Source organism: Vipera berus (genome assembly GCF_964194415.1).
Source record: "Vipera berus genome assembly, chromosome: 7".
In the NCBI taxonomy this organism is placed as follows: Eukaryota; Metazoa; Chordata; class Lepidosauria; order Squamata; family Viperidae; genus Vipera; species Vipera berus.
In genome coordinates, this window is record NC_138209.1 from 45956699 (window position 1) to 45983104 (window position 26406).

The 26406-nt window shown below is 38.6% G+C and overlaps 1 protein-coding gene across 1 annotated transcript in view; it reads left to right on the plus strand.

Moving 5' to 3' along the window:
- SORBS2 (sorbin and SH3 domain containing 2) overlaps positions 1–16001 on the plus strand; it is a 178514-nt gene extending 162513 nt beyond the window's left edge. Inside the window, exons 26-28 of the mRNA XM_081332252.1 lie at positions 4957–4997; positions 12265–12371; positions 13603–16001. Of these exons, the coding sequence (XP_081188378.1) occupies positions 4957–4997; positions 12265–12371; positions 13603–13664 (210 nt within the window). The 3' untranslated portion in view covers positions 13665–16001. The remainder of the gene's footprint in view (positions 1–4956; positions 4998–12264; positions 12372–13602) is intronic.
- The last annotated feature ends 10405 nt before the right edge of the window (positions 16002–26406 follow it).

A 26406-nucleotide genomic window follows, 5' to 3' on the forward strand; every position in this document is an offset into this window, starting at 1 on the left:
CATTGGTCTTGTCATCAGAAATCAAGAATAACTTAATTTAGTATGCTAGCCTAGAAGCCACATCACAATATGCAATTCTTCCCACTGTCAGGAGCATCTTTCTCTTGAGATAAACGGGAAAGCATTCTAGAAAACCCTCTAGGCACAGGCAAGTGGAAGAGACAATAAACTTTGTTCTGGTTCATTCATCTTAGGGAAAAACATCACATGGTCTCTTCTTGAATTAATGTTACTGTATTTCAGAGTAAGAGAGATGGTAAAGAGATTGATGGATGATAGATAGATAGATAGATAGATAGATAGATAGATAGATAGATAGATAGATAGATAGATAGATAGATAGATAGATAGACATCAATAGTAGATTAATGTATAGATGAAATGATAAAAAAGTTGAGAAGTAGAAGGTGACAATAATAATCCTCCATTAAAAACTGTGCGTTAAAAAGTTAGACCCTAACTGTTAATGCAGCAAAAACTCATCAGCATTTAATAGCAATACATGCATGAACTGTTGCAGTACAATTAAGAAATTTCCAAACCTATGCTTTTTTAATTCAAAGACAACTCATATTTTGATTTTTCTTTCAGTGGTCACAAAAATATGAAATCTGTAACACTCTTGGCTTTAACATTTCATAAGCTTGAAGGATATATATGAATATATGTAAAGCACATACTTATACTGATATTTTTCTTGTACATTATTTTTTTTCCCTGACTGTGAAGTGTTAACAGGAGATTGTCCTCCAGTGTTATCAAATCTGCTACCCCTGGAAGATTTGTGTAAGCTTTATGAATTTGGGATACTAAGGACTCTCTTTTTAAAAGAAGATATAAGCAGTCATTTTCAGGCATAGTGGGTTAACAGATCTGCATGCCCTTTGTGTGCTTTGGAAATGAAAAAAAAAATGATTTCCCAGCTTCAGGAGTGAAACTGCAGGAGAGTGCCCATCTAGATGTTTAGATGAATTGATTAGTGTTTATGGTTTTTCTAGGCTGATTTAAAAAGAGAAATCTCTGTCATCGGCAAACCTCCTCGTAGCCCTGCTTTGACTAGGAGATCTTGTGGCTCACCTGTCAGAGGGCACAGCTATTCACATAGGGTATGATACTACGTGGCCTGTTAGGTATTATCAGATTTTCCCCTAGCATAAAGTCTTTGGAACTGGTTACAGGATCTTGAATTCACATGTTCAAATAATTCTAATGGATTTTCTTTCTGTTGTTCTGCTGTAGAAAATGTTTTGAGTGGTAACAGTGTGAAATACATGGTATCCTGTGCTTGACCTCCAAGTTCACTGATAAAATGTAAAGCAAAGCTATTACATGTGTCCATTAAATCATCCTTTTAAAAAGCATATTTTAGCCACTCAAATTTGTATTTAACTGTCCCCCTTGTAAATAACTCCTCTTGTTTCAAAGTGTTTAAAACAGTGGCTACATAATGAAGCCTCTTTGTACCTTTCATGGGTTCCATAAAGTTTAAGTTATTGTTCTTTGTTTTGAATTGCATGATCCTGTTTTAAAATATTTTGTTGCTATAGCAACATATATTGTGTTGATTTGTTAACACGCTTTCTCATAGCATTGCTTTTTCTAGAGTTGTCATTTGCATTAGCTTTTCCATGCATATATGCTTAAAAACATATATCTTTCTCAAATTGCAGTTTTGGCTTAGCAACATGACTATCAGTTTCCTCTGGTGATAGATAAAAGTGTGATTTACACATTTTGTGTTAAAGCCAAATCTTAAATCTATCCAATTCTTTTCCCTAGTAAGATTTGTTTGTCTGAATTTCAAGGAAAGGTTTAGGAAGAAGAAAACTATGTTATTGAGACAAAACAACCTAACACTTTCAGTTATGTTGGTGTCAACTCTGGTAATGAACAACTTGAGTGGGTCATTGTGTATGAAGATTTTCAGTCATCCAGGTCATGGTTGTCCCAAAGGTGCTTCTCAAAAGGCAACTGGACTTTCTTGGGGTTTTTTTTTCTTTGAAGATGTTTCGCTTCTCATTCAAGATGCTTCTTCAGAAGACGTTTCTTGGATGAGAAGAAACTTTGAGACTTCAATGGGTCATAGTGGCTCAAATTTATAAATGAATTCCAGATTGAGGCTGATTGAAGTGAATGGATTTTAAAAATTGCTGAGTTTTGTAACAATATCCAACTAAATGGCTGTACAACTACGTACACATCTGTAAAGCTAATATTAAGTAGGGTTTCCTCACCAATTTCATCTAGTGTGAAGGCTTAAATCTTTTAAATTATACTCATAGCTATTGACCATTGTTGATTACTCATTGCTCTCTGCTTTTGACTACTGCATTGCATTTTTGATAGACCAATTCTTGAACGTTGATTAAATTATGTAACTGATGCAGACTAATGTCTATCCATTATATACCTGTGCTCCAATGGTTGTGCTACCATCTTTGTAGCTCTCCAGGAAACAAATCATTAGAATAAACATGAAAAACATTCTGAAGAGCTCAGATCAGATATAATAAAATATCCTTTATTCTCCTAGGCATCATCCTAGAACTAGGCACCACACCATTCAACTGGGGACAGTCAGTAACGCTGATGAAGAAGTGTCAGGACCTTTCTTATTAAAACATTTTAGGAGCTTTAAATAATACTTAGTAGTCACAGAAGCATTCTCATGTACCCTATAATGATTAAACATAATTCATCTGAGCATCTTCTAAAATAAATATATATGTTAACATGTAACTATATGGCCTAGATATCCATGAAACATAAATAAATCTAACCTGTTTTAACTTACGAGAGTTTACTTTTAGTTCTCTCATGCATGCAGTCACAAGAAAAGGCACAGCTGCTTTAAGATGTTGCATGTAGGTCCTCAGGGAAAGGGCGGTATATAAATGTAATAAAAAAAATAAATATTCACACTCTTGTGCATTCCAAAGCTCATTTTGGAATGTAAATCTATAGTGCTACATAGTCAAAAGAGTCAACATTTTAGGCATGAAATATAGGCACAAAACAGTTTCATGCATGTACTAAAAAATTTTTTAAAATGTAATGTATTTTTTAAAAAAACAGCCTCTGGTCATTAACTTATTTTGAAGCTTGTTTGACTCTCTCACTTGTTTGCATTATTATTTGCATATGAAGAATGTTTTAATGTATGTGTTAAACTCTTAGGCCCTAGCATGCACCTAGTGGCAAATGCATAAGACTTAGATTTGGGAATCCTCGAAGGAATCCTTCCAAAATCAATGGAGTTTGAGTGACTTCTGATGTCTGCAAGGTCCTATTCGAAGTCTGAATCTCATGCAATAACGTTGTATGCATTTCCCATTCAGGAAATGTTGAAGCAACATTTAAGCTGCTTTCTAATTTCTGCAGACAGCTGCTAATAGAAAAATATTCTAGAATAACTGCTGCATTCTGTTTCTCTCTAGCAACATATTTTCTTATCATATTTAAAAAAATAAAATTAAAGAATGTCTCTCGTGCATTTTCAATGTAATACATTATAGTTTATATAATGTAATAAATCAAAACTGTTGTCTTTTATATAACAGGTTTCAGTTAATGTATGAATATATTATTGTGTGGAAATCAGAGATTGCAATGTTCTCTGATATATCTGGATTAACATATTTGGGTAGAATCTAATTTTTTTCTAAGCATTCCTTTTTTTCCAAATGAAAGCAATAAGGTTGAAAGAGTAGCTAAAGTGTGTCCTAAAGCAGTAAGCAGAAGTTTGAAGTAATTTTAGAAATTGCACAATCTATGTCTGCATAGTTGACTAGAAACAGAAAATAGTAATTCACAACTTGACTCAATAATTTATTAAGATGTATTCATCTTTTGAATAGCTACCAAGAGCATATGGTTTAGTTTGGTATTTGTTATCCTTGAAGCTTGAAGATATGTGGACCAGCTCCTATGCTGGCTGGTGAACTCTGGGAGTTGAAATCCACATATCTTCAAGTTTGAGAAACACTGATTTAGTTTATAATTCTGATTGTGCCAAAATATTTTTAGAAATAATTTGTAGGATTGACACTTAATTCATAATAAAAGTCCAGAAAGGATTTATAAATATATCTCAAGGGCTATTCTCTTAAATAATAGATCAGGCAAGAGAACCAAATGGATCTTAAAATATATAAATTCATATTTCTATTTGTCAAATTCCTACCTTTATCTTAAATTTTATTTATAACCTCAATTGAAGTTTTGAGTAATCAAGTCCATTTTCTATAACTTTTCAAGGAATGTGTTGTCCTGGATTAATGACTAAATGGGTGGAACCGACTCACACATATTTTTGATGCACAGCTGGTGATCTTTTGCTCTCTTCTCCTTTTAAGGAGTCCTTAAGCAAATACATAAGCCTCTCAAGGCCAGGAAGCATAGCAAAATCTCTCTGAGAGGGCACTTCTCTAAGAATGTTATCCTTCTGACCAGTTATCAAGAATGGCTGCTCCTTGTTGATGAAAATCATTTGAATTGTAGTGAGGCTGTTTTTTCCTGCTATTTGCTTATTGAATGGTGTGATAAACTCTGTGACACTAATGGTGTTTGAAAACACTGAAGCTAAAACTTATCTGCTTTCTTTGACACAGCAAGATTTAGGCTGAAAAGGATAAAGAGGCTTGCACAATGGAAAAGTCTTTGAAGAAATTATTTCTTCTTTATCCCCATCTTTTTACCAGATTTTTTTTCTTAATGAGACCTAATAAAATATGGGTCTATGCGAAAATACACCTGTACAATGCATGTCCACCCATAGGTGTGTATGTATAGTTCCAAATTGTATCTTACCTACTGCTGAGAAAACCTGTTTTTAATGCAGTCCCTAAATCAGGGAATGTATTGAAGCACTTAGTGAGTTGACTATTATGGAAGACTGTGCTAAATTAATTGATTACAGTGTATACTCTTACTACAATTCAACTCATTTCATTTCAGCCACAGCGCCCTGTGTTTGCTCATGACAGTGGGGGGGAACCGTAAGTATTTTCATCTACTCACGTTATTTTTAAAATAACAGTGTTAAACTTCTAACTGGGCAAAGGGGAGAGAGAAATAGTCATCCTAGAAATCGTGTATCATCCCAAGGCTCACTATGGGCACAGTAGAAAAGGATAAGGAAATTGGGCTGAACTAAACTAAAGTCTTGTGTGCTCTTCTCTCTTACCATGATGCATACATGCACCCATAATCCTTATTTCCACCCATTCATAATGTTTTGAACCCTTTGAGCTCTTATAAAATCCAAACATAGGGATGTTCAACCTTCATAAAAGGGCACACAAATTCCAGAGATCTTGAGAATGTTGTATTTCATCCTCAATGCAGCCATATAAAACCCGCAAAAGATTTAAAATTTCAGTAGGTGCCAAAGATAGTGGCTGTGCTGAACTCAAGAGGAAGAAAGCTGTCTAGAGAAAATGAAGCTATCATGCTATGCTAATGAATCAAATATAAGACATTCACAGAGCTTTGTCAAACTCCCTTGCAATATGATTACCTGAAAATTGAATATGTATCCAAAGTTGAACTAAATAAATAATTATAGTCATCAGAAAGTGGGCCGTAACTCAATCCAAGAATTTTCAACAAGCTCCTTTAAAAAAAATCTTGAACAAATATCCAGATTGGGGATTAGGAAATTGGAGAGCTAAAAGGGAAAAAAATAGCCCTTTAAAATCCTGACCTCAGCCACTTTTGAAACCCATGTAATGCCTGATGTCAAGCTAAAAGAATTTGTACACCACTTTTCCTACAACAGATAGGAAACTTCCAGCTTCCCATCTGCTTACCTTGACATAATAGTTCTGTATTTGGACCGCCTTACAGCTATAACATGTCTCCACTATAGTGGAATACAAGTAATAGGATCTGGGAAGTATGCAAATTAATCATCTCATTTAATGACTGTGTAGATTTTCTCACACAAGACAAACTTATCAACAGTTCCCAGAATTAAAATGAGACTCACTGCATGAAGATAAGACTTCTCCTTTTGTCAAAACCCACAACTGTAGTAGGAAGATTCCAGCACATATTTTAATAAAGTGTCCTCTGTGATTGCATCAGTTGCTCAGTAAGGTCTGAGTTGATGTGAATGTTGCAACTGTATTCTTGCCTGGATGATCCTTGGCTTGAAGGTAGTTTATAAATCTATCAGAATCTTGCAATATGTTATTTTTTGTTCTGGAGTGAAACTTGGCATACCCACATATTATTTAAATAATTTTTAGCAAAGGCCAAATTTGCAATGTATCGCAGAGAAGCAATATTTAATACTCCCAGCTGATAAACTACACAGAATGTTTAGAATAAGAGAAATATAGGTACTAAACTTTTAGAATATAATATCTGTATTTAGACATTACCAAGATTGATCATGTTATTCTATTTAAAATGAAAGCATCTTTTACCCTGAACTCAACTGCTGGTGACTCATTCAGAACAAGTTCCAAATTTTCCAGCTCATGTATTTCATGAACAAACAGAAAGTGTAATTGGCTGCTACAACAAACAAAGTATATCTGTTTGTAACTAAGTAGATTCCTTATTGACACAAGGTCATAACCCTCCACAACATCCTGTCACAAAGCCCTTAGGACTTTGTACAATATGATTTATTAGGAAGTATGGTAATGGGTCTCTTCACAATTCTATTCATTTTTCCCTTCTCAGTGGTTTATGTATGTGGCCAAAACTGAAAAATGAAAGATTTTAATTAGTATTCTTTGTTGCTTTTATTTCATTTATATCCTGTCCATCTCCAGGAACTCAATTTTAAGAATATTATTTCCTCTCTCCATTTTATCCTCAGGTTAGGCTAAGAGGTTGTATAATGACATTAAGCAAGAACATTTATTTAGGAACTAGCAATGCAATCCTTTGTTTCCACTCATAAACACCATCCATTGTGTTCAAAGAGGGTTATTTTCAAATGAGCAGATGTACAATTGCACTGAGAACCGGGAAATTTTTCCAAAGGCAGTGAATAAGCAGTGAATGGCAGTGAATAGGTAGATGTTTCTTTATAATGTATAAAATTAGGTACTGAATAATATAATACAATTTTTAAATATGCATAATTGGAACATAATGCATGGAATATAGAACTGATAAAACCATATTTTTGTGACACTGTGTGAGTGATAATGTATTTCAGACTTTATTGTCAGTGTATCTCTTAAGGAAGCCACCAATCCAAGTTTTCACAATTATCAATTGTCTTTATTTTGAATATATTTTGATTTTTTTTAATCCACATATTTAATCCATGTCATATAATTAGATTTTTTAAAAAACTAAATAATTACAGAAAATCCTAACATGAACATTTTTAACTTGATTTTTTATCCAGCAAATATTGCTACCTAATAGGAAACAAATAAAATTTACTTCTAGTGTACAAGCCACCATTAAATAAAGAAGATTTTTTAAAATAGAAAGATAACAATACAATGGTATATCATTCCCAAGAGTAACATGGCTATTGACTGCTGGCAAATTTATTGTGAAAGGGTTCTTGAGAAAAATCTAGCATTTCCAAAAATGCAAAGGAAAAATAACATAAGTGAATAACATAAGAGTACATATATAAATTAGTGGCCATGAAATTCAAAACTAGAGAAGATATATTAAACTACAACTTCCATAATGCTGGGCTGCTTGGCCATATTAGTTGGTGTTTATGAGAGCAAGAATTCAAAACCTCCTGGGGTTGATCTTAGATTGCTTGCTCTTGATGCTCAGAGAAATGGTATAGTGTTTCCTGCTTAAGCAAGTTTGGACTAGAAGACCTCCAAGGTCCCTTCCAACTCTGTTATTCTGTAACCCTGAAGATTTATGAAACAAATAGTTTGAATGAGCTAAATAGGTAGGAATAAAGTTGAGACATTTTCCCGTTACCAAATAATACACTTTAAATTCTATCAGGAAATGCAGTATCTTCATGGAAGATATCCTGTCTTGAAGAAGGAAAAAAATAGTGTTACTTTTGAGCAAATAGGTCTGTTATTATTGTACTTTGAAAAAGCAATAAAATAATCATTTGCAAAGGAAGAGGAGTAATTAGAAGACAAATTAATGTAATTAAATCATCACCATTGAAGTCTTCTTAGTATTTTTTTTTCCAAGTACTTAGGATTATGTCATAATTCTCCTAACAAGCTGTAAGGGAGGAGAGCGATGCCATGGCACTTCAGATGTTGTGAAATGCAGCTCCCAGCATCCCTCACCGTTAGCAGGGTTGGCTGGAGCTGCTGGAAATTGTAAGGAAAGTCAGCATTGCAGTGCATCACACTGGGAAGGTTGGTGGCAGTGCAAGGCTGAAAGACTGTAAGATTACACAAGCGACTACGAAGATCTGCACTAAATGGAACAACTATATAGTGCATACTATGTTCCACCTTTAAGGAAGCACTTTTGAGATTTCCTAGGCTATCTAACTGCTGTTCAGACCAGGCCTAGGATAGATCGCGTTGAGGGGGAGCCGGGGTCGGTCATCTCTGGAGCTCTGGAGCGGGTCGTGGGAATGCCAATTCCCACGACGATAGGGAATGGCAGCAGGTGTAAGATCAGAGGGCCGTACCGACCTCCGGGAGGGCCTCTCCGCTACCTACAAGCGGTGAGGCGCTCCGACCCTCTGCCTTCGACCCAAGGTTCTGGGAGCGGGGTTGTGCAGCCACCTGAGCTCCGACTGGTGTACTTGAATGCCAGGTCCGTTGCTAATAAGGCTCCCCTCGTCCGGGATTTAGTCGAGGGTGAGCAAGCGGACCTGGCCTGCATCACGGAAACCTGGTTGGGCCCAGAGGGTGGTATCCCCCTGGTTGATCTTTGCCCACCAGGCTTCCGGGTGCTACACCCTGACTCAGGGTAGGGGTGGGGGAGTGGCTGTGGTTATGAGGGAGACCTTATGTCCACAGGAGGCCACCGTTCCTCAGATAGTCGGGTGTGAATATCTCTTATTGAGGTTTGGTCCCAGGGCGCAGTTGGGCTTGCTGCTCGTGTACCTTTCGCCTAGTCGCGTAGCAGCAGCCCTGCCTGAGCTTCTCGATATCCTCTCAGGGCTGGTGATTGAGTTTCCCAAACTTATGGTTTTGGGAGACTTCAATCTACCATCCCTGGGAGGAGCATCTGAGGTAGCTCGGGAGTTCATGGCTTCCATGACGGCCATGGACCTGACGCAGGTAATTCTTGGACCGACTCATGAGGGAGGTCACACCCTTGACTTGGTTTTCTTATCTGGTCGGTGGTTAGATGATCTTGGTGGGGGCTCCCCAATTGTTATGCCCCTGTCATGGACCGATCATCATCTCCTGCGGCTGGTCTTCCGTTTTGCCACTCCCCACCGTGGGGTTGTTGAGCCAACTAGATGGTTCCGCCCCAGACGCTTAATGGACCCTGAGAGGTTTCAGGCAGCGCTGGGGTCCCCACCTGCCTCCTCAGCTCACAGCTCGGCAGATGGCTTAGTGGAAGCCTGGGAAAGGACGGCCACGGAGGCACTTGACCGAGTTGTACCCTTGCGGCCCCTGACCCGGCGCAGATCCCAATGGGCTCCATGGTTCTCCGCGGAGCTCCGGGAGATGAAGCGTCGGAGACGGGGCCTAGAGAGCGTTTGGAGGTCCGCCCGATCTGAATCCGACCGATTGCGACTAAGAACCCATATTAGGTCTTATCTCGCAGCGATGAGGGTAGCGAGATCTAACTACTTCGCTGCCCTCATCGCGTCCGCAGATAATCGCCCGGCCGCCCTGTTTAGGGTGACCCGCTCCCTCCTTAATCAGGAGGTTAGTGGGGAACCCTTGCAGGGGCAGGCCGAGGAATTTAGTCAACATCTGTCGGACAAAATCGCTCGGATTCGGACCGGTTTGGACTCCGACTGGGCAGTATCGGACGATCAGGACACGAGCGGTCTTGTCAATGTCACCTGGGAGGAGTTCGATCCTGTGACTCCGGAGGAAGTGGACAGGATCATGGGGAGGCTGAGCTCCACCACATGTTTATTGGACCCGTGCCCTTCCTGGCTGGTTTATGCAGCCCGGGAGGGGACACGAGGCTGGTTCCAGGCGGTTATATCTGCTTCTCTGAGTGAGGGTAGTTTTCCCGCCGCCTTGAAAGAGGCGGTGGTGAGACCTCTCCTCAAGAAGCCTGCCTTGGACCCGGCTGTTTTGAATAACTTTCGTCCGGTCTCCAACCTTCGCTTTCTTGCGAAGGTTGTTGAGAGTGTGGTGGCGCATCAGCTCCCTCTGGTCCTGGATGAAGCGGATTATCTAGACCCGTACCAATCGGGTTTCAGGCCCGGGTACAGCACGGAGACGGCATTGGTCGCGCTGGTGAATGATCTCTGGAGGGCTCGGGACAGAGGATACTCCTCTGTTCTAGTCCTATTAGACCTCTCAGCGGCTTTCGATACCATCGACCATGGTATCTTGCTGCAGCGTCTCAGGGGATTGGGAGTGGGAGGCACGGTTTTTCAGTGGTTCTCCTCCTATCTCCTGGGACGCTCGCAGTCGGTGTTGGCAGGAGGGCAGAGGTCGACCGCGAGGCCTCTCGCTTGTGGAGTCCCTCAGGGGTCGGTCCTCTCGCCCCTTCTGTTCAACATCTACATGAAACCGCTGGGTGAGATCATTCGTGGTTTTGGAGTTGGGTATCATCAGTATGCTGATGATACCCAACTTTTCATTTCGACCCCAAACCACCCCAGTGATGCCCTCGACGTGATGTCCCGGTGCCTGGAGGCGGTCCGGGTCTGGATGGGGAGGAACAGGCTTCGTCTCAACCCTGACAAGACGGAGTGGCTGTGCGTACCGGCATCTCGGGATATTCAGGATATCCCACCCCTCATTATGGGGGGTGAGTCTTTACCTCCTGTAGATAGGGCTCGCAACTTGGGAGTCCTCCTAGACTCACAACTCTCCTTAGAAGATCATATTGTAGCTGTGACTAGGGGGGCGTTCGCCCAGGTTCGCCTGGTGCGCCAGTTGCGGCCCTATCTAGACCGGGATGCCTTGCGCACGGTCACTCATGCGCTCGTGACCTCTCGTCTTGATTACTGCAACGCTCTCTACATGGGGCTACCCTTGAAGACCACTCGGAGGCTCCAACTGGTACAGAATGCAGCCGCGAGAGTTGTATTGGGAGTCTCCCGATACTCCCGTGTTACACCTCTGCTCCGCGAGCTGCATTGGTTACCAGTTGTCTTCCGGGTGAGGTTCAAGGTGTTGGTAATGACCTACAAAGCCCTCCATGGCATGGGTCCAGAATACCTTGGGGAGCACCTGCAGCCGGCGTCAACTTCCCTCCGCCCAGTACGCTCCCACAGAGAGGGCCTCCTCAGGGTGCCGCCGGTCAAAGAATGCTGACTGGTGGCCCCCAGGGGGAGAGCGTTCTCTGTGGGTGCACCGGATTTATGGAACCATCTTCCGGTTGAGCTCCGGATGGCGCCCGATCTCCGCTCCTTCCGGCGCGACCTTAAAACCTATCTCTTTAAACAAGCTGGCCTGGCCTGATGGGACGGGGTGGGATTTTTATTAACGACTTCAATTTTGAATTTGTATTATTTCTGGGCATTGTTTAATTATGTTTTAATAATCTAATTTTAACTTTTGTATCTAATTTTTATGTATTGCCCTGTTCACCGCCCTGAGTCTCTTGAGAGAAGGGCGGTATATAAATTAAATTAATAAATAATAAATAAATAAATATCTTCCCTTATAGTTCATAGGACTGAAATTTATCTTCCCACTCCTCCATAGTGAGATGTGAGCAACTCCAAATTCAATTCTCCAAAGTTCCTTTGTAGCACAGAGTTGCAATGTGATCCAAGGAAGATGTGGCTGCTTTAATAAGTTGCAGACAAGTGCTATGATCACACTCCTGCATGCTCCAAACCACCTTTTGGGAACTGAATCCAAACAACTGCCCAAACATACCATTTTTAAAAAATAGTTTTAGATGTATGTTTTGTAAACTTAAATGTTGTATTCTTTGCTAGAGTATCAAATAATTAAGACTGATTGTAACTACACATATTTGGCTTTACAGCATTTTAGCCCATTTATTTGAACTGAAATAATCATATTCTGCTTCAATAGTTCATGCATTACTCCATACAAGTCTTTCCATCTATCACTGATTTGAGTTTTAGCCTGGCTTATTTTTATCTTCAAAGAATTGTTTAGCAACCTGCTTTAGCATAGTGAAAATGCAAGATTTTTTTTTCTTTAAATGCATCCATTTGTCCTGTTTAAGGTTTCAGGTTCTGTATAACTATACTCCTAGGAACGAAGATGAATTGGAGCTGAGAGAGGGAGATGTCATTGATGTGATGGAAAAGTGTGATGATGGATGGTTTGTGGGTATGTTTTCCATAACTTTAGTAGTGCATTTTTAGTAGGATATATAAGTTCCACTTGGTTTTCCTAGCCTGGTGCCCTCAATCTGAATTACACCTGCAGTCTCAGAATTTCTACCCAGCAAGGTATTTAGAGGGTAACATATTAAGGAAAGGTGAACCCTCTAATTTATTACAATTGGCAACTTTTATACAGAGTTATTGCGTGTATCACTCTAGTTTGCCAGCCATAAAAAAACATTATTGAGATGTTCCCTCAAAATCTTGTGTCATGTGCCATTTATTCTTTCACAAGTAATATAGTCACCCCTTTCCAGATCTTGTTGCAAATGTTATTGTTTTTACATCAGAGCAGATCTTTTTCTTTTGGTGCGCTCCACAAATCAAACATCATTGTGACGTCTTTCATACCCATTTGGATCTAAATTCTAAGACTAGAGGAATATATCCAGCAATAAATGATGTTTGTGGTGCACAGTCTTAAGCATGAGGAATTGATTAGCAAAGAATCCATACTGCATGAGATCTGCCTGTATCGTGGTATCTTCCTTTTTTATGTGTGGGCAATCTCCTACACTATAAATATTACCATATTATGAGACTTGGCAAAAGTTTGCCACCATCATGTCCTAAACCTTGACATAGTAAATTTCTCCATTAAAATTGATGGAGAAGGTATCATTCTCACATGATGTACTCATGAGCTGAGAGAACTTTCTCATTCTAATGGGCGACTAGGGATTCCCTTAAAAAAAAAACCTGCTAAGTTGGAATGAAAATATTTAATAGAGCATTCATTTGATTAGTTGTTTTATTTACAAATGAATGATTGATTTCATATTTATACATTTATTGAAACCTAATATTTGACTGCTGCTTCCTTACAAGCCCCTATTCAAAAAACAGTAGATAATTAAGAAGTTTTCTTTGATGTTATAACTGCTAAACAGACAAGAGGTTTAAAATATATGGTTTGTCTTTTTAGCAGTGGGAGTTACTCAGTAAAATCTATTATGATAGTATTACATGATCTACTATGATTACATTTTTCATGGCTACAGTATTATAACATAACTTAAATTCTATGGCTATATAATGCAATATTCCATATTTTCCTATTGGGGTAGCATTAAATATGTTCATGAACAATCCTAAAATGAAATGTAAAGGCTTTTCTTTAAAGCATGAATATGTTACTCTTGCTGCCATGTTTCATTTATTACTTCTACTTTCAGGAACCTCCAGAAGAACAAATTTTTTTGGTACTTTCCCTGGAAACTATGTCAAGAGGCTGTGAAATGATTATTTGTTTTTGTTCCTTTCTTATTTATGCTGCATCTTTGCCACACATCTGCATAAAAACTGCTAGAAAGCATCCTCCACCAGCATCCTTCAGTTTTCCTGCTTTGCAAACCCAGGTAGAAACCACGCTGCTCATCTTCACCATCTCCATCCCATCTGCCAGCCAGCAGTATTATTCAACAGCTAAAATGGAATCCCTGAGCTTTTGTGAAACAAGAGGAATTAGTACTATGTGAAATACATCTTTTTACACCTTCGATTTTTGTCTGGCAATGCCCATTTAGAAAGCACGTATAAAAGAAAAGCTTAATGGAACAAATAGCATGGCACTTCAAAATGTTACCAGTTATTTGGGGGAAATTGCAATAGTATCCTTATGAAAAAAAATACTATCTATTATCACCTAATATATAGAACAGATTGCAATTTACTACATTTTAATGGGTTTCCCTTTTTTTGAGTTTTCACGTTTGTAGCTCAGCAAATGTATGTTGCTGTCAGTTTGCTGTGTCACAAGTTTGCCTCTTCTTTTACTCATTTGCAAGATACAATTAGTACTAAAAATGTATTTTTTTCCAAATGTATATTGCAATAGCTGCAAAATTCCTGTAAAAATTTAAGCAGAAATAATGAAAAGGAACATTGATACTAGAATACTTCATAAGCCATGATTTCCAGTTGCATTTTATATGACATTTTATTACAATTGGACCAATGAGGATCATAAATTGGTTAAAATCATTTTTTTTCCAAAATAATAAGAGCTTTAGACATGAATTTAGTAAGTACAGAAGCATGAGTTAGGTTTCCTGCACCTGTATGTATTAATATATAAAGTACAAAAACTTACATCTGTTTGTAGGAAGAATCAGACGCTCCCAACACAGTGATGTCTCAATAGGGAAAATGTGTCATATGCTATTGATATTTGCTAATACAGGAAAGTTGAGTTGGATGTACTTTCTATGTTCATGTAATTAATGTCTTAAATTAAGTGGAGAGATGTGCATGTCTCTAAAGAATGAAATTGATGATTCTAGTGTAGTTGCAACATACATATCTCTCTGGAGGAAAAGAGGGAGCACTATCAAATGTGTAAGTACAGTAAGCCTGTATCCTGTACATACACCTATTTTTAACTCCAGGAACCCATAGAAAGGAAATTATGTCTGCTATCTGACATTAGGAAAGCTCAGAAATACTGGAAAATCATGAATCATTATGAAGCAAACTAACATAAGTATCTGCTTTATAAAAACATGTTGGAAGTGCAATAGAGTATGTAAAGTCTAATTCATTTATTACATGGAAACTCAGTAATGAAAGAGCAATGTTAATATTCTGTTTGATTGTAGCACAGTCACATAGAGTTGGGAAAATCTACCCAAAGTATTATATGATGCTATTTTTTGGCTAGGTAACCGGAACTGTATTTTCTTTCTAGCAACATAGCATTAAAACAAGGACGCAAACAGGAAAATTAGTACATGTGAATGGAGTTTCATTTTTGGAACAGTATAAAATATTGAAGGCAATATTATTTGTGTGTGTGTGTGTGTGTGTGTGTGCAAATATAGACAGCAGTAGCAGGTGATAAAAACACAGGACTTAACATATCTATGATGTAATGTAAAGCCGTCCAAGTTTGGTTTTGCTGGCACCTTACAAAAGACAAAACAGAAAATCTTTCACTGCATTTCTATTGTGGTAAAGGACAGATCTCATAAATTTGTAGGCTTGTAGCATTTTGTACATATATTTCCTTTTCTTTGTACAGAGCCATTTTATTGTTGGGGTTTTTTTAGGAAAAAATCAGGTTAATCATCCCTTTTCCACCAATAAAAATTACATCTTTATTTTGTTAGTTTCTCCTCCAATGTATAAGCACACTTGGACAGTGCATTTCTGCTAAATTAGCAATTGAAGCAAAAGTTTTATGGATAATATTATTGTTTACCAGTCAAATTTTTAAAGTGTATATATGTCTTTAATATGGAGAAATATCAATAGGATGGCAAAAGAAACATCTTTGTGCTGCATACCTTTATTACTGCAAATTTCATGGCAAAAGCTTGATACTTCCAAGGCTTTTTACTATAAACTAAATGTGCATGCAGCTTTGCTGTGAAATCAGTAATGATTTTGATGCCATTTATGATGGAAAACTTGTCTATCTCCAGTGGTATTTTTAAAAATGCACTGTTTCTATCCTGTATCTGATTTTAACAGAAAATGTTTTTCATACCTGTTTTCAGGTAATTGACTCTGAATTCTTACTTGCAAAGGATCTCTGTGTTTCTTTTTCCTTGAAGAGACTTCTAATAAAAATGGCTTGAAATACATGAGTGCATCTTGTTTTTTATCCTATGGTAGAGCATTGCCATTAAAATTCAATCAAGTGTTGTTTGAAATGTTGAACATAATCATTATTCCAAAAATTAGCAAGGGAAAATTGGAAAGTAGAGACTCTGTTTATGAAGCCAGTAGAATTTTGTATTTTGTAACTCAGATACATATGCAAACCTGGTAAGAGGTGGGCCAACTTTGTGATAATAGCTGTAACACAAGAGTTTTTGGATTGTTGGAGAATAACATAAATTCCAGAAAGTTCTATCTATGAAACTGTATTAACAATAGATCATAGTAACATTCTAATATAATCAGGAAAAATGGTGGCTACTGTTACATATTTATTGATGTAATTTCATTCTAATGTATACATTTTTAAAAAGCATAAGGCTGGGCTACATATTTAGCAAGACAGTTCTATCTGCAGGAAACCAGCTTCTTATAATGCCCAGCCCCTGCCTAGTTTTTACAACCAGTTCTAAGCAAAGTGTTTATAGCAAATTATAGCAAATCCCACATAGAAAAGGACATGGGTGATGTGCTCCTACATTATAATGCATACGCAGGTCTGATTTTAATGTCATGGTTCTGACAGATGAAACTCTTCAAAAGAACTTTGAGGCATTGTTTACCTTAAAGAATCTTTTATTAGAGAAAGAGTATCGGCACTACATAGTCGAAACCAAAAACTAAATTCCTCTCCCCTGGATACAAAGTAACAAAGCACAATTCTCTCCTCCAATAAACAGTCATAAATCACTTTCCCCAATTAGCTTGAGGGGCGGGCTTTCTCCCCAGCTCTCCAGCCCATCAAAACTCTATCAACTCTGGGCCCAATGAACGTGGGTTCCCACGGTTGAGTTATTATTGTTATGACTAGCTGGACTCTCATCCACATTCCCCCTCCCAGCATCAACTAACTCTAAAAGTAATAGAGAAAAATGTCTGCATTTCTATCTGTTGTCAAAGCAAGAACATCCAATGTTAGCAGCATTGACATTTAATAATGAAACAATGTGCCTTAACATTCTGGTATTATTATAACACCCCTCTATGAACTTTGTTAAGAGTTTTGTTCTTAAGAGAAACCATTGTTTGATCTGTGTTCCAATCTAGGAAAAAGAAACAGTCTGGCCTTAACATGGCTTCAAACCAACTATCTCACTGAACATGTAAGCCATGTTTTAAGCAAAAGTACTGAAGAACTAATCAGGACAAAATATAAGTGAGTGCTGTTTTCAAAAGATCCCTTCATTATTTAAGCTACTATAGAATCAAAGCTAAGCTCTATTGATGTCATCTGAAGAACAAAAAATACACAGATATAAGATGCAGGATATTTGGCTTGGCAACAATATTTGTGGAGAAAGTACTTGAATAACCCTGGGTTGCAAATTGACTGCAAAAATGACAACTGCACTCTTAGATTGCTTCAACAGACATATAATTTCCCATTGATCAAACATAATATTGAGCAGTGGGTCCACGGCAGTTGGGAAGGGATATGTGAATTTGTCACAGTTCCAGCCCCACAGTTGAAAAAGGGATTCAGAAGAAAACGGAACATGTTCAGAACATGGCAACAAGGATGATAAAGGAGGTAGAAATGAACTCCTATAAAGAGAGATTGAAGAAATTGAGCATTTTTGATCTTGGGAGAGATATGAGAGTCCTGAAAGGATACCTCACAAAAGGTCATGACTTGCACTCTCTCATTCCAGAACATAGGACACAGAATCATGGCTTTCAATTGTAGAAATGAAGATTCCTCGGGAAACTTTCAACCACATTTTGACAGTAGCACCTTCAAGGAGAGGTGATAGGCTTCTGTTCATGAAATACTTGGAGAGTTGATAGTCATCTGCGCAGAATGTTTCAATTTGATTTCTTGTAGTCTTCTGGAGCTTAGATTTAAGGACCCTCTCAGACTCTATAATTCTCTATTCTTCTTGTAGAAGTCCAGCTGTTAAGCAATCAACATTGTGCCTATCTCCTGTCAATACAAATGCACTCCTTCCATGCTGAACTTAATCCTTTGCCAAAGGAATTAAGATAATACCTTTTCAAGTAGGTGTTTTAAATTATTTTTTCCAGAATTCTTTTGCTATTTGGGATCTATTAGGTTATGAATTAGATTTCAAACATGTGGTTTTCTTGCATTTGTATGTCACGTATTCCTGAAGAATATAAAGCAAGTAAGTAAAATAAAATTATTTTCCTTCTGGTGGTTGATACACTTGAAGAGTTGCTTTGTTCTGGCACTTTTGGCCTGGAAGTAGAACATAAGTCTCTATGTTGCCAGCACAAGGGAAATGAACAGCAGTTTTCAAAGTTTAGGATGTAATCTATTGTGTAGTGGGTTCTAGACTGCCAGACCGATGAGTACAGCATAGCAGCTCTTTATTGATGGTAGAACTGTACTGTGGGTTTGGGGTTACCTGAGTCCTTATATATATCTGGCCAGGTATCCACCTGGCCAATCCATTTGAACCTGGTATTCCCGCCGAGACATAGCCCAATCCACATCAGTCCCGGTACAGCGCCACCTGGTGGTATAAGTAGCGCTGATGCTATGTTGTCCCCCAAACCCATACACAACATAATCATTTGGAAAATATGTGCTCATGGTTGAAAGCCACAATCAAGTAATAGTTTGCCATCCATGTTGATAACAAAGGGTTTCAGCCATTAAAGTTGCCAAAGTGTCCTTCAGTGCTAGCTAATGAAGAAATTAACAATGGGAAATTTGTAACCAGGATAGCTTTATGCATAATTCAGCACAAACTGGCCTATTTCATATTACCTGAAATGAAATAGTTGAAGACAGAAAACCCATTACACAAGTTGCTTTCTGTCAGGCTATTTTTAACTCCTTTCGAGGTGCTGCATATATGTAGTGGGGCAGCCTTGGAATTAAATCACATACAAAAGCGTGAGATAAAAACAGAAAAATGTGTAGCTACTGAAATGCATTTTGGATAATTCTTATCTTGTGAATAGTGTATAAAATCTGCATAATAATGTGCCTTGTGTCTCTAAGTGACACCTATTTTCCTCTTTTTAACTGTACTTCATAAAACAAACATTATTTCAAGGACCTGTAAACTGGCAATCAATTGCATGCTTCAAATACATGGGAAGCAGCACTATTGAAGTAAGTTCAGAGCCTCTCAAGTTAGGAACTATTTCAAGTTTAGACAGAGAGAGAAAAGTACTAATCATTCTTTAGATAAAAAGCATTTTTGGCTTATATGTTAAAAACAGAACTATACCTCAGAGTAGTCGGTAACCTGAGCCAGTTGCATTTTTAAAAAGCACAAGGTAAGAGTAATCCTAAATGAAGGCCACAACATTATGCTTGAAGTTCCACATGTTTTTATGTGCAATGCAGCTGCCGTTTTGACTTTTTAAACCATATCCTATGGACACCCCTGAATATAATTCATATTTGTACACACAGACACACACACAGACACACACACAATGTATCAATTTAGTATCAGTCATGTGTGCAACAGAATAAGAGAGTTGGAAGAGAAATTGGAGGTCTTCTAGTCCAACCCTCTGCTCAAGCAGGAAACTTTATACCATTTCAGACAAATGATTGTCCAATCTCTTTTTAAAAAACTCCAGTGTTGGAGCATTCACTGGAGGCAAATTGTTCCGCTGATTAATTGTTCTGTCAGGAAATTTCTCCTTAGTTCTAGGTTGGCCCTCTCCAATGAGAGAGATCTTGTTCTGTTTCTTAAATAAATCCTAATTTTCTTTTCAGCAACTAGTTACACTTCCTGGCATAATATGTGACCAGATACTCAGTAACCTTTTTTAAAAGTTTTATATAAAACCGTATTAGATGTAATTGAATGTAGTGGATTCCCAGGAGGGAAGGAATGCACTGAAGAGGAGTAAGAGACAACTCAATCCAGATATCAGGTGTGAGAGAAAGAGGGTGAAGTCAGCCCCTAATAATTCACAGTCTATATATAAATGCAGATAGCAGAGTGCTCAGTCTGGCAAGATTTTGTCTATAGGTATGAAACCTTAAAGAACTCCACGTGGAAGAATCACCACATATCTTTCTTGGTTTAGGGCCTGACAACAGATGAAATGTGAGTTGCAATTATCAGTCCAGAGCAGTTTTAAAACATTAAAAGGATATGTTTTCTGTGTGTGATACTAAAAGTCACCATGGGAAAGTGAAACCTTTTACAATGAGATGCCATAACTCCAGAGTCTTTCTACTTGTTGCCTCTTTTTTGTCCTCATGAGCTCCCAGTGGAGAACCAATGAAAATTAGGAAGCTGTCTCCATGTACAGGCATCTTCATGTACAGTTGCAGCAGCTTCTCACAAATGACTGTCGTGGAGTATGCTGGTCTATGCTGCAGATTGAATTACTGAGTATCCTCCAACTCCTTGAGAATAGCAGTGCTTAAGAAGTCTAACTAGCCCTAAAGTTAAAGCAATTCTTAAAGTCCTCAGACACAAAGGAAGCATTAAAATCAAGCTTCAGCATTTGAACAATGCCCTGAAACAGAGTGAGAAGTAGAACAATCCAAGGATCACTTGAGAAATAATTATACAATAATATAAACCAATCACTAAAAGAAGTGTTCAAAAGAAGATCTACTGAAGGTTCCTTAAGCATTCTTGGCACATTTCTGAGTCTTCTAATTATTATTGAAAGTTTTTTATATTTGTGCATAACAGAATAAAAACATGGACAGGGGAAAAAGATCTTTCCAGATAATCTTCAATTTACAACCATTTGTTTAATGAAGGAATTTATAACAGTAGTGAAAAAAATGAGTTATGACCATTTCCCACAATTATGACCCTTCACATCCCCATGGCCACGTGATCAAAATTTGGACACTTGGCAATTGGCTCATATTTATGAGGATTGCAGTGCCCTGGAGTGGGTTCATGTGATCACCTTTTGCAACCTTCTGCCAAGCAAAGTCATTGGGGAAGCAGATTCAGTTTAAAACTCTTACTAATTTAACAACTGCAGTGATTCACTTAATAACTGTGGCAAGAAAAGTCATAAAATGGGGCAAAATTCACTTAGCAACCAAAGTTTTGGACTCAGTTATGGTCATAAGTTGAGGACTACCTGTAATCGTAAATACTAGATTTTCTTTAATGGAAATTGCTAAATCTTACACACACTCACAAACACGGCTTTCCTATGTACACTTGAAACAGTTGAACTCAAAATGCAACTTCTATTCCAAAAGAATAAAATTGAAGTCACATACTGTAGTAGTGATAAGAAATACCCTGCACTTTCTCCAAGTCCTGGGCAAAGGCAGGTCTCACACAGCGATGTTCAGTGTGGAATGCTAGGAATGCTATTTGCAATAATCTATGATACGGTCATGCCCTACCTAATCCAAGTCCTGCTATTCAGAGGTTTCCTGTAGCACAAAATAGCCTTCAGATTGCAGTCCAGTCACTGAGAACCAGCACAGCCTGTGTTAAATTTCTTTTTTTATGCTACACACTTCAACAGCAGGTGGTACATTTTGTTCCAGAATAGTTATGGGATGACCAGGAGGGCAACTACATGGTTCCTTTTCTGGATACAAAAATGTGTTGGAGCCCCAAGCCTTCTGTTTGGAAAGTGAATCCTGGTTAAAAGGCTGTTGCAAGAGAAAAGCTAAGCAGTGGAGCTACGCAATGGAGTGTGTCTGTTTTTAATCCTACCAAACGAAACCCAGTTTCTCAATCTCTGCAGCTGGGAAGAATCTGATGGACCAATATGTCCATGAGCTTCAATATTCCAACAGCTCCATAAATGCCACATGCTCCCATTGTGATCATTATTCAAGGGTCCAGCCTCAGTATAAACAAAAGTGAATTAATAGATCTGTCCTAATTACTCACTGGTTGCTTTTCAACATAAGAGATAGATATAATTGTTTCTTTAATGATCCTCCTTTTCCCTCAGAAGCTTGAGGTTGTGTACATAGTGTGATGGGTTGGGCTGAGAAAGATCAACTCCTGCAAAGCCAGTCAATGAGCCGAGGGAGACTGGAACTTGGTCCTCTATTGAAGTAAACCAAAAGGCCACAGAGAACGCCCTCCCCCTGTGGATCGCCCGTCGGCAATCCTTGACCGGCGGTACCCTGAGGAGGCCCTCCCTGTGGGAGCGCACAGGACGATGGGAAATTGACGCTGGCAGCAGGTGTTCCCTTAGATAATCCGGGCCCATGCCATTTAGGGCTTTATAGGTCATCACCAGCACCTTGAATCTCACCCGGAGGGCAACCGGAAGCCAATGCAGCTTGCGGAGAAGAGGTGTTACATGGGAGTATCGGGAGACTCCCATCACAACTCGCGCGGCTGCATTCTGCACCAGCTGAAGCCTCCGAGTGGTCCTCAGGGGCAGCCCCATGTAGAGAGCATTGCAGTAGTCTAGCCGGGAGGTCACGAGCGCATGGGTAACTGTGCGTAGCGCATCTCGGTCCAGATAGGGCCGTAAGATATTAAATAAATATCTTATTTACAAACTGTCTTCTATAGCTAAGAAGAAGAACAATCTCCGCTGGAGCTTTCTCCCTCTGTATGAAAGTACATTATACCTAGAAGAAACAATAAAAAATGGAAACAAGAAACTGAGTGCTTTAAAATTTATATTAAAATGGATCTATGCAGTATTTCATGCCATAGAAGGCTGTGACGTTCAGGACACTATGGGAGATTAAAATATTAACTCTTAAACCAGCAGTGACTCCCTATGGCACAGGTCTGCAACCCGCGGCTCCAGAGCCGCATGCGGCTCTTTCAGTCGTCTCCTGCAGCTCCCAGTCCTCTGCCATGTGCAGTCCAAAAAAAAAAAGTGGGACTAAAAAAGTTCAACCAATCAATTCAAATATGCAGGGTAGGTGCATATCTCGCATTGGCTCCGCTCTTCAGTCAAACCCTGTTCTGCGCATGTGTGCATATGCACACATTTTTGTGGCTCCCAGTTTTTCCTTTTGTGAGGGAACCGGTTCCGAGTGGCTCTTTCACTGTTTCAGGTTGCTGACCCCTGCACTATGGCTTTCTCACACTCTTCAAAAACGTAAAAGTGTTTAAAGGTAATGGTAGCCAAGCGGCTGACCATACTAGGACCTTCTGAAAATGAACCAGAATCTGAAGATTCTTTCATCACAATTGATTACCAGTCATGACACATGAAGAATGGAGGTTGAACTCAAATTCTTCACCATTAGCCAGGCTGATGGATCTGCTGGAAATTGTACTTCAGCCTCATCTAGTGCCTTATCCAGTTTTATTGCCTGCCTAAAGTCCTGTAAATATCTTCCTCTTTTCAGTGACTGTGACTCACAGAGAGAAATAGCTACACTTTCCCACTGCAGTCATTTCGCTATTCAGCCTTGGACTGCCTTCCAGGGAAGGCTGTGTCCCAGCACAAGGGGCTGTAATGTGAAACAGCGATGAATACAGGCAGGAGCTCAAGAGACTCCATCTGTTAAAAGACTTACTGAAGATTTTTTTTCCCTTATATTGTGTTGACCTTGATTCATCCCTGTTTTGTTTTTTAACTCACTTGGAAGCAAAAAAATAATTCCTTTCCCATCTTTTTACATGTCTTTTAAAGGTCATTTAGTTCACATCCACATCTTTTCTGAAGATCCTGAGACTCTGAGGAGCAAGGCTGATTCTCAGCTATGCATGTCGAAGTCTTCAGGGATGTAGAAGTTACTTCTTGAATCAGGACATACCTCTGTTAGATACAGAGAGGAATCACTGTTTGCTCCTCTGAGACGTGAAGAGATCTTCCATGATTACACTTTGCAGTTATCATGACAACCAAACTAGGATAAGTTCTGAAGAAGCAGACAAGATTAGAATGACACTTTCAGAACATAAACAAAACAGCAAATTCTGCAACTGGATAACTTATTTATTTTTACTCCAAATGTATAACGAGTACTACTAAGGGTATCCAAATGGTGCAGCGCCTTAAATCTTAGCAGCTTCAGACAGCATGCTCTGGAGGATGGGGTTCAAAATATCTGGAGAGCAATAGACACCCTCTTTTTCTGTATTAGATCTGTAAGAACATTTTACATCTCTTTTGAGATCGACATTCTCATCACCTTTAAAACAACAAATGAGTCTAATTTCAGAATTCACATTTACTTATGGTAGATACATATTAGTAGAATCTCTAAGTAAGACTCAGGGCTTTTTTTCTCATAGAATGCTCAGAACGGTGTTCCGGCACCTTTTTTTTGCAAAAAGAAAAAAACCTCCCTCTATTGGCTTTCGAAAGCCTATTGCAGGGGTAGGCAATCTTGGTTCTTTTATGACTCGTGGACTTCAACTCCCAGAAATCCTGAGCCAGCCATGCTGAGGGGAAAGAGAGAGGTTTCCAAGCTGAGCCATGTTGGCTCAGGAATTCTGGGAGTTGAAGTCCTTGAGTCATAAAAGAGCCAAGGTTGCCTACCCTGCACTAGAGGAGGACATTAAAATTATTTACAAGGTTACTTCTTTAGGAACTAAACTTTTAGAATCTAAAACAGCTAATTCAAAAAAGCCAACAGGAAAGAACCTCAGATTTTCCATCTGCTTCTGTCTTTTGGAAGGTAAAATTAGATAACAAAATAATCTATTTCCTATGTTAACATCTCTGCAATGAAATCAATAAAGGTAAAAGTAAAGAAATGAAAAACATTTTTCTCAATGTAATATGTCTAATTTAGCTGATGCTAGAAAAAAATAGTATCTTTTGTACATACTCTTGAAAACTATTTTGAATCTATAACCATCTATTACAACTAAACCACTTTAAATGAAACAATTCTTAAGAATGAAATATTCTTAATTTGGACTTTACTTTTACTGTTTGGACTGCTGTGTGTTTTGAAAAATAGATTATTTAGAATCTAGTTATGTTGCACTTCAGTCTTTAAATAATTAACCTAGTATATACATAACAATATACAATGTTTTCCATGGTGAGCTTAACATCAATAACAACATTTATTAAAAAGGCTAAAATAATTTCTGGTGGTATTTTCTGTACATTAAAATTTTGTTTAGTCACAATCTTTCATTTTTCACATTCTGGGCAAGCAGTGGTCATGTATCCTAGAAAAAGATGTTACATATGTGCATAAGTGTAGCCAGTAGCATATGCCTTTTTAAAAATATCAAACATGCAAAGAAACAAAAATAAGTCCAAAATATCTGTATTACATCCAGAAATGCCAACTTTGCAACCAATATTTCTCATCCATAACTGTGGCACCCTAAGGATACCTGAATACGTGCAAATGCTTCTCTGGGATCAGTAACGCAGCAGGGATTGCTTTTTCCTTCCAGTAACAGATTGCTGGGAAATACCAAACATGGCCTTGAGAATTCTAATGTTTGTTACAAATTTTTCTGGATGTGGTTGGAAAGAGGCCTAGAAATGCCAGCACAAATAGATCACACTTGCTGAACGTGCACACGCAACTAATTACAATCTTCAATTATATGTGATATATCTAAAATGAGATGGGCTGTCTCAACTGCAACTTACAAACAGTTCCGTTTTGCAGCAAAACAATCCAGGACAACCTGATCAGCAGAGCTTAGAGAGGACTCATTAATACAATTTTTGGGAAGGAAAGAAACAGAAGGACAGTTTAACATCTTCCAGTTGATGTTATGTTATGTAACATCTTCTGGGAGTTGAAGTCCATGAGTCATAAAAGAGCCAAGGTTGCCTAGCCCTGGCCTATTGGCTTTCGAAAGCCAATAGCAATTGCTGCTGAGTGTGCCAAAAGACCCGGTGCAAAAGACCCAACGTTGCACAGGCAAGTTGTCTGCAGCAAAAGCAGGAACTTTGCACCCCTCCCTGCTGCCCAACTACACCATCTCAACTAGGTAAGTAAGATATTATTTGCAAATAGGATGGCAATAAACAATTTAGGCTGCATTTACATCAGGGCTTTTCAACTTTTTCATAAATTGTACCACTTTTAGGACATGACAATATTCAAGCACCACCAGTGCTTAACAAAGTGTCAAAAACTTGATGACTAAAAAACGGGGGGGGGGGTATTTTGGGTTTCATTGGTTAGATTCATTTATTGTTATAGAAATGGCTAGTTTATAATATTATAGAAAAGCAAAAAGTTAAGGTTAAATGTTAATGCTTCCTTCTACTCCTGCAACAGAGGAAGTCAGAAGTCAGTGCCTTTTCTTTTTCCCTTCTCCCCCTCACTTTTCCCTTTTTCTCTCACACCTTCGCTCGCAAAAGCCCCATCACTCACTCACACTTTGCTCACAAAAGCCTCCAGTCGCTCTCACTCACTCCTCCGTCTCTTTCAAAGGCACCTCGTTCAGTCTCTCCCCCACTCATTTTGTCTCTTTCAAAGGCCTCTT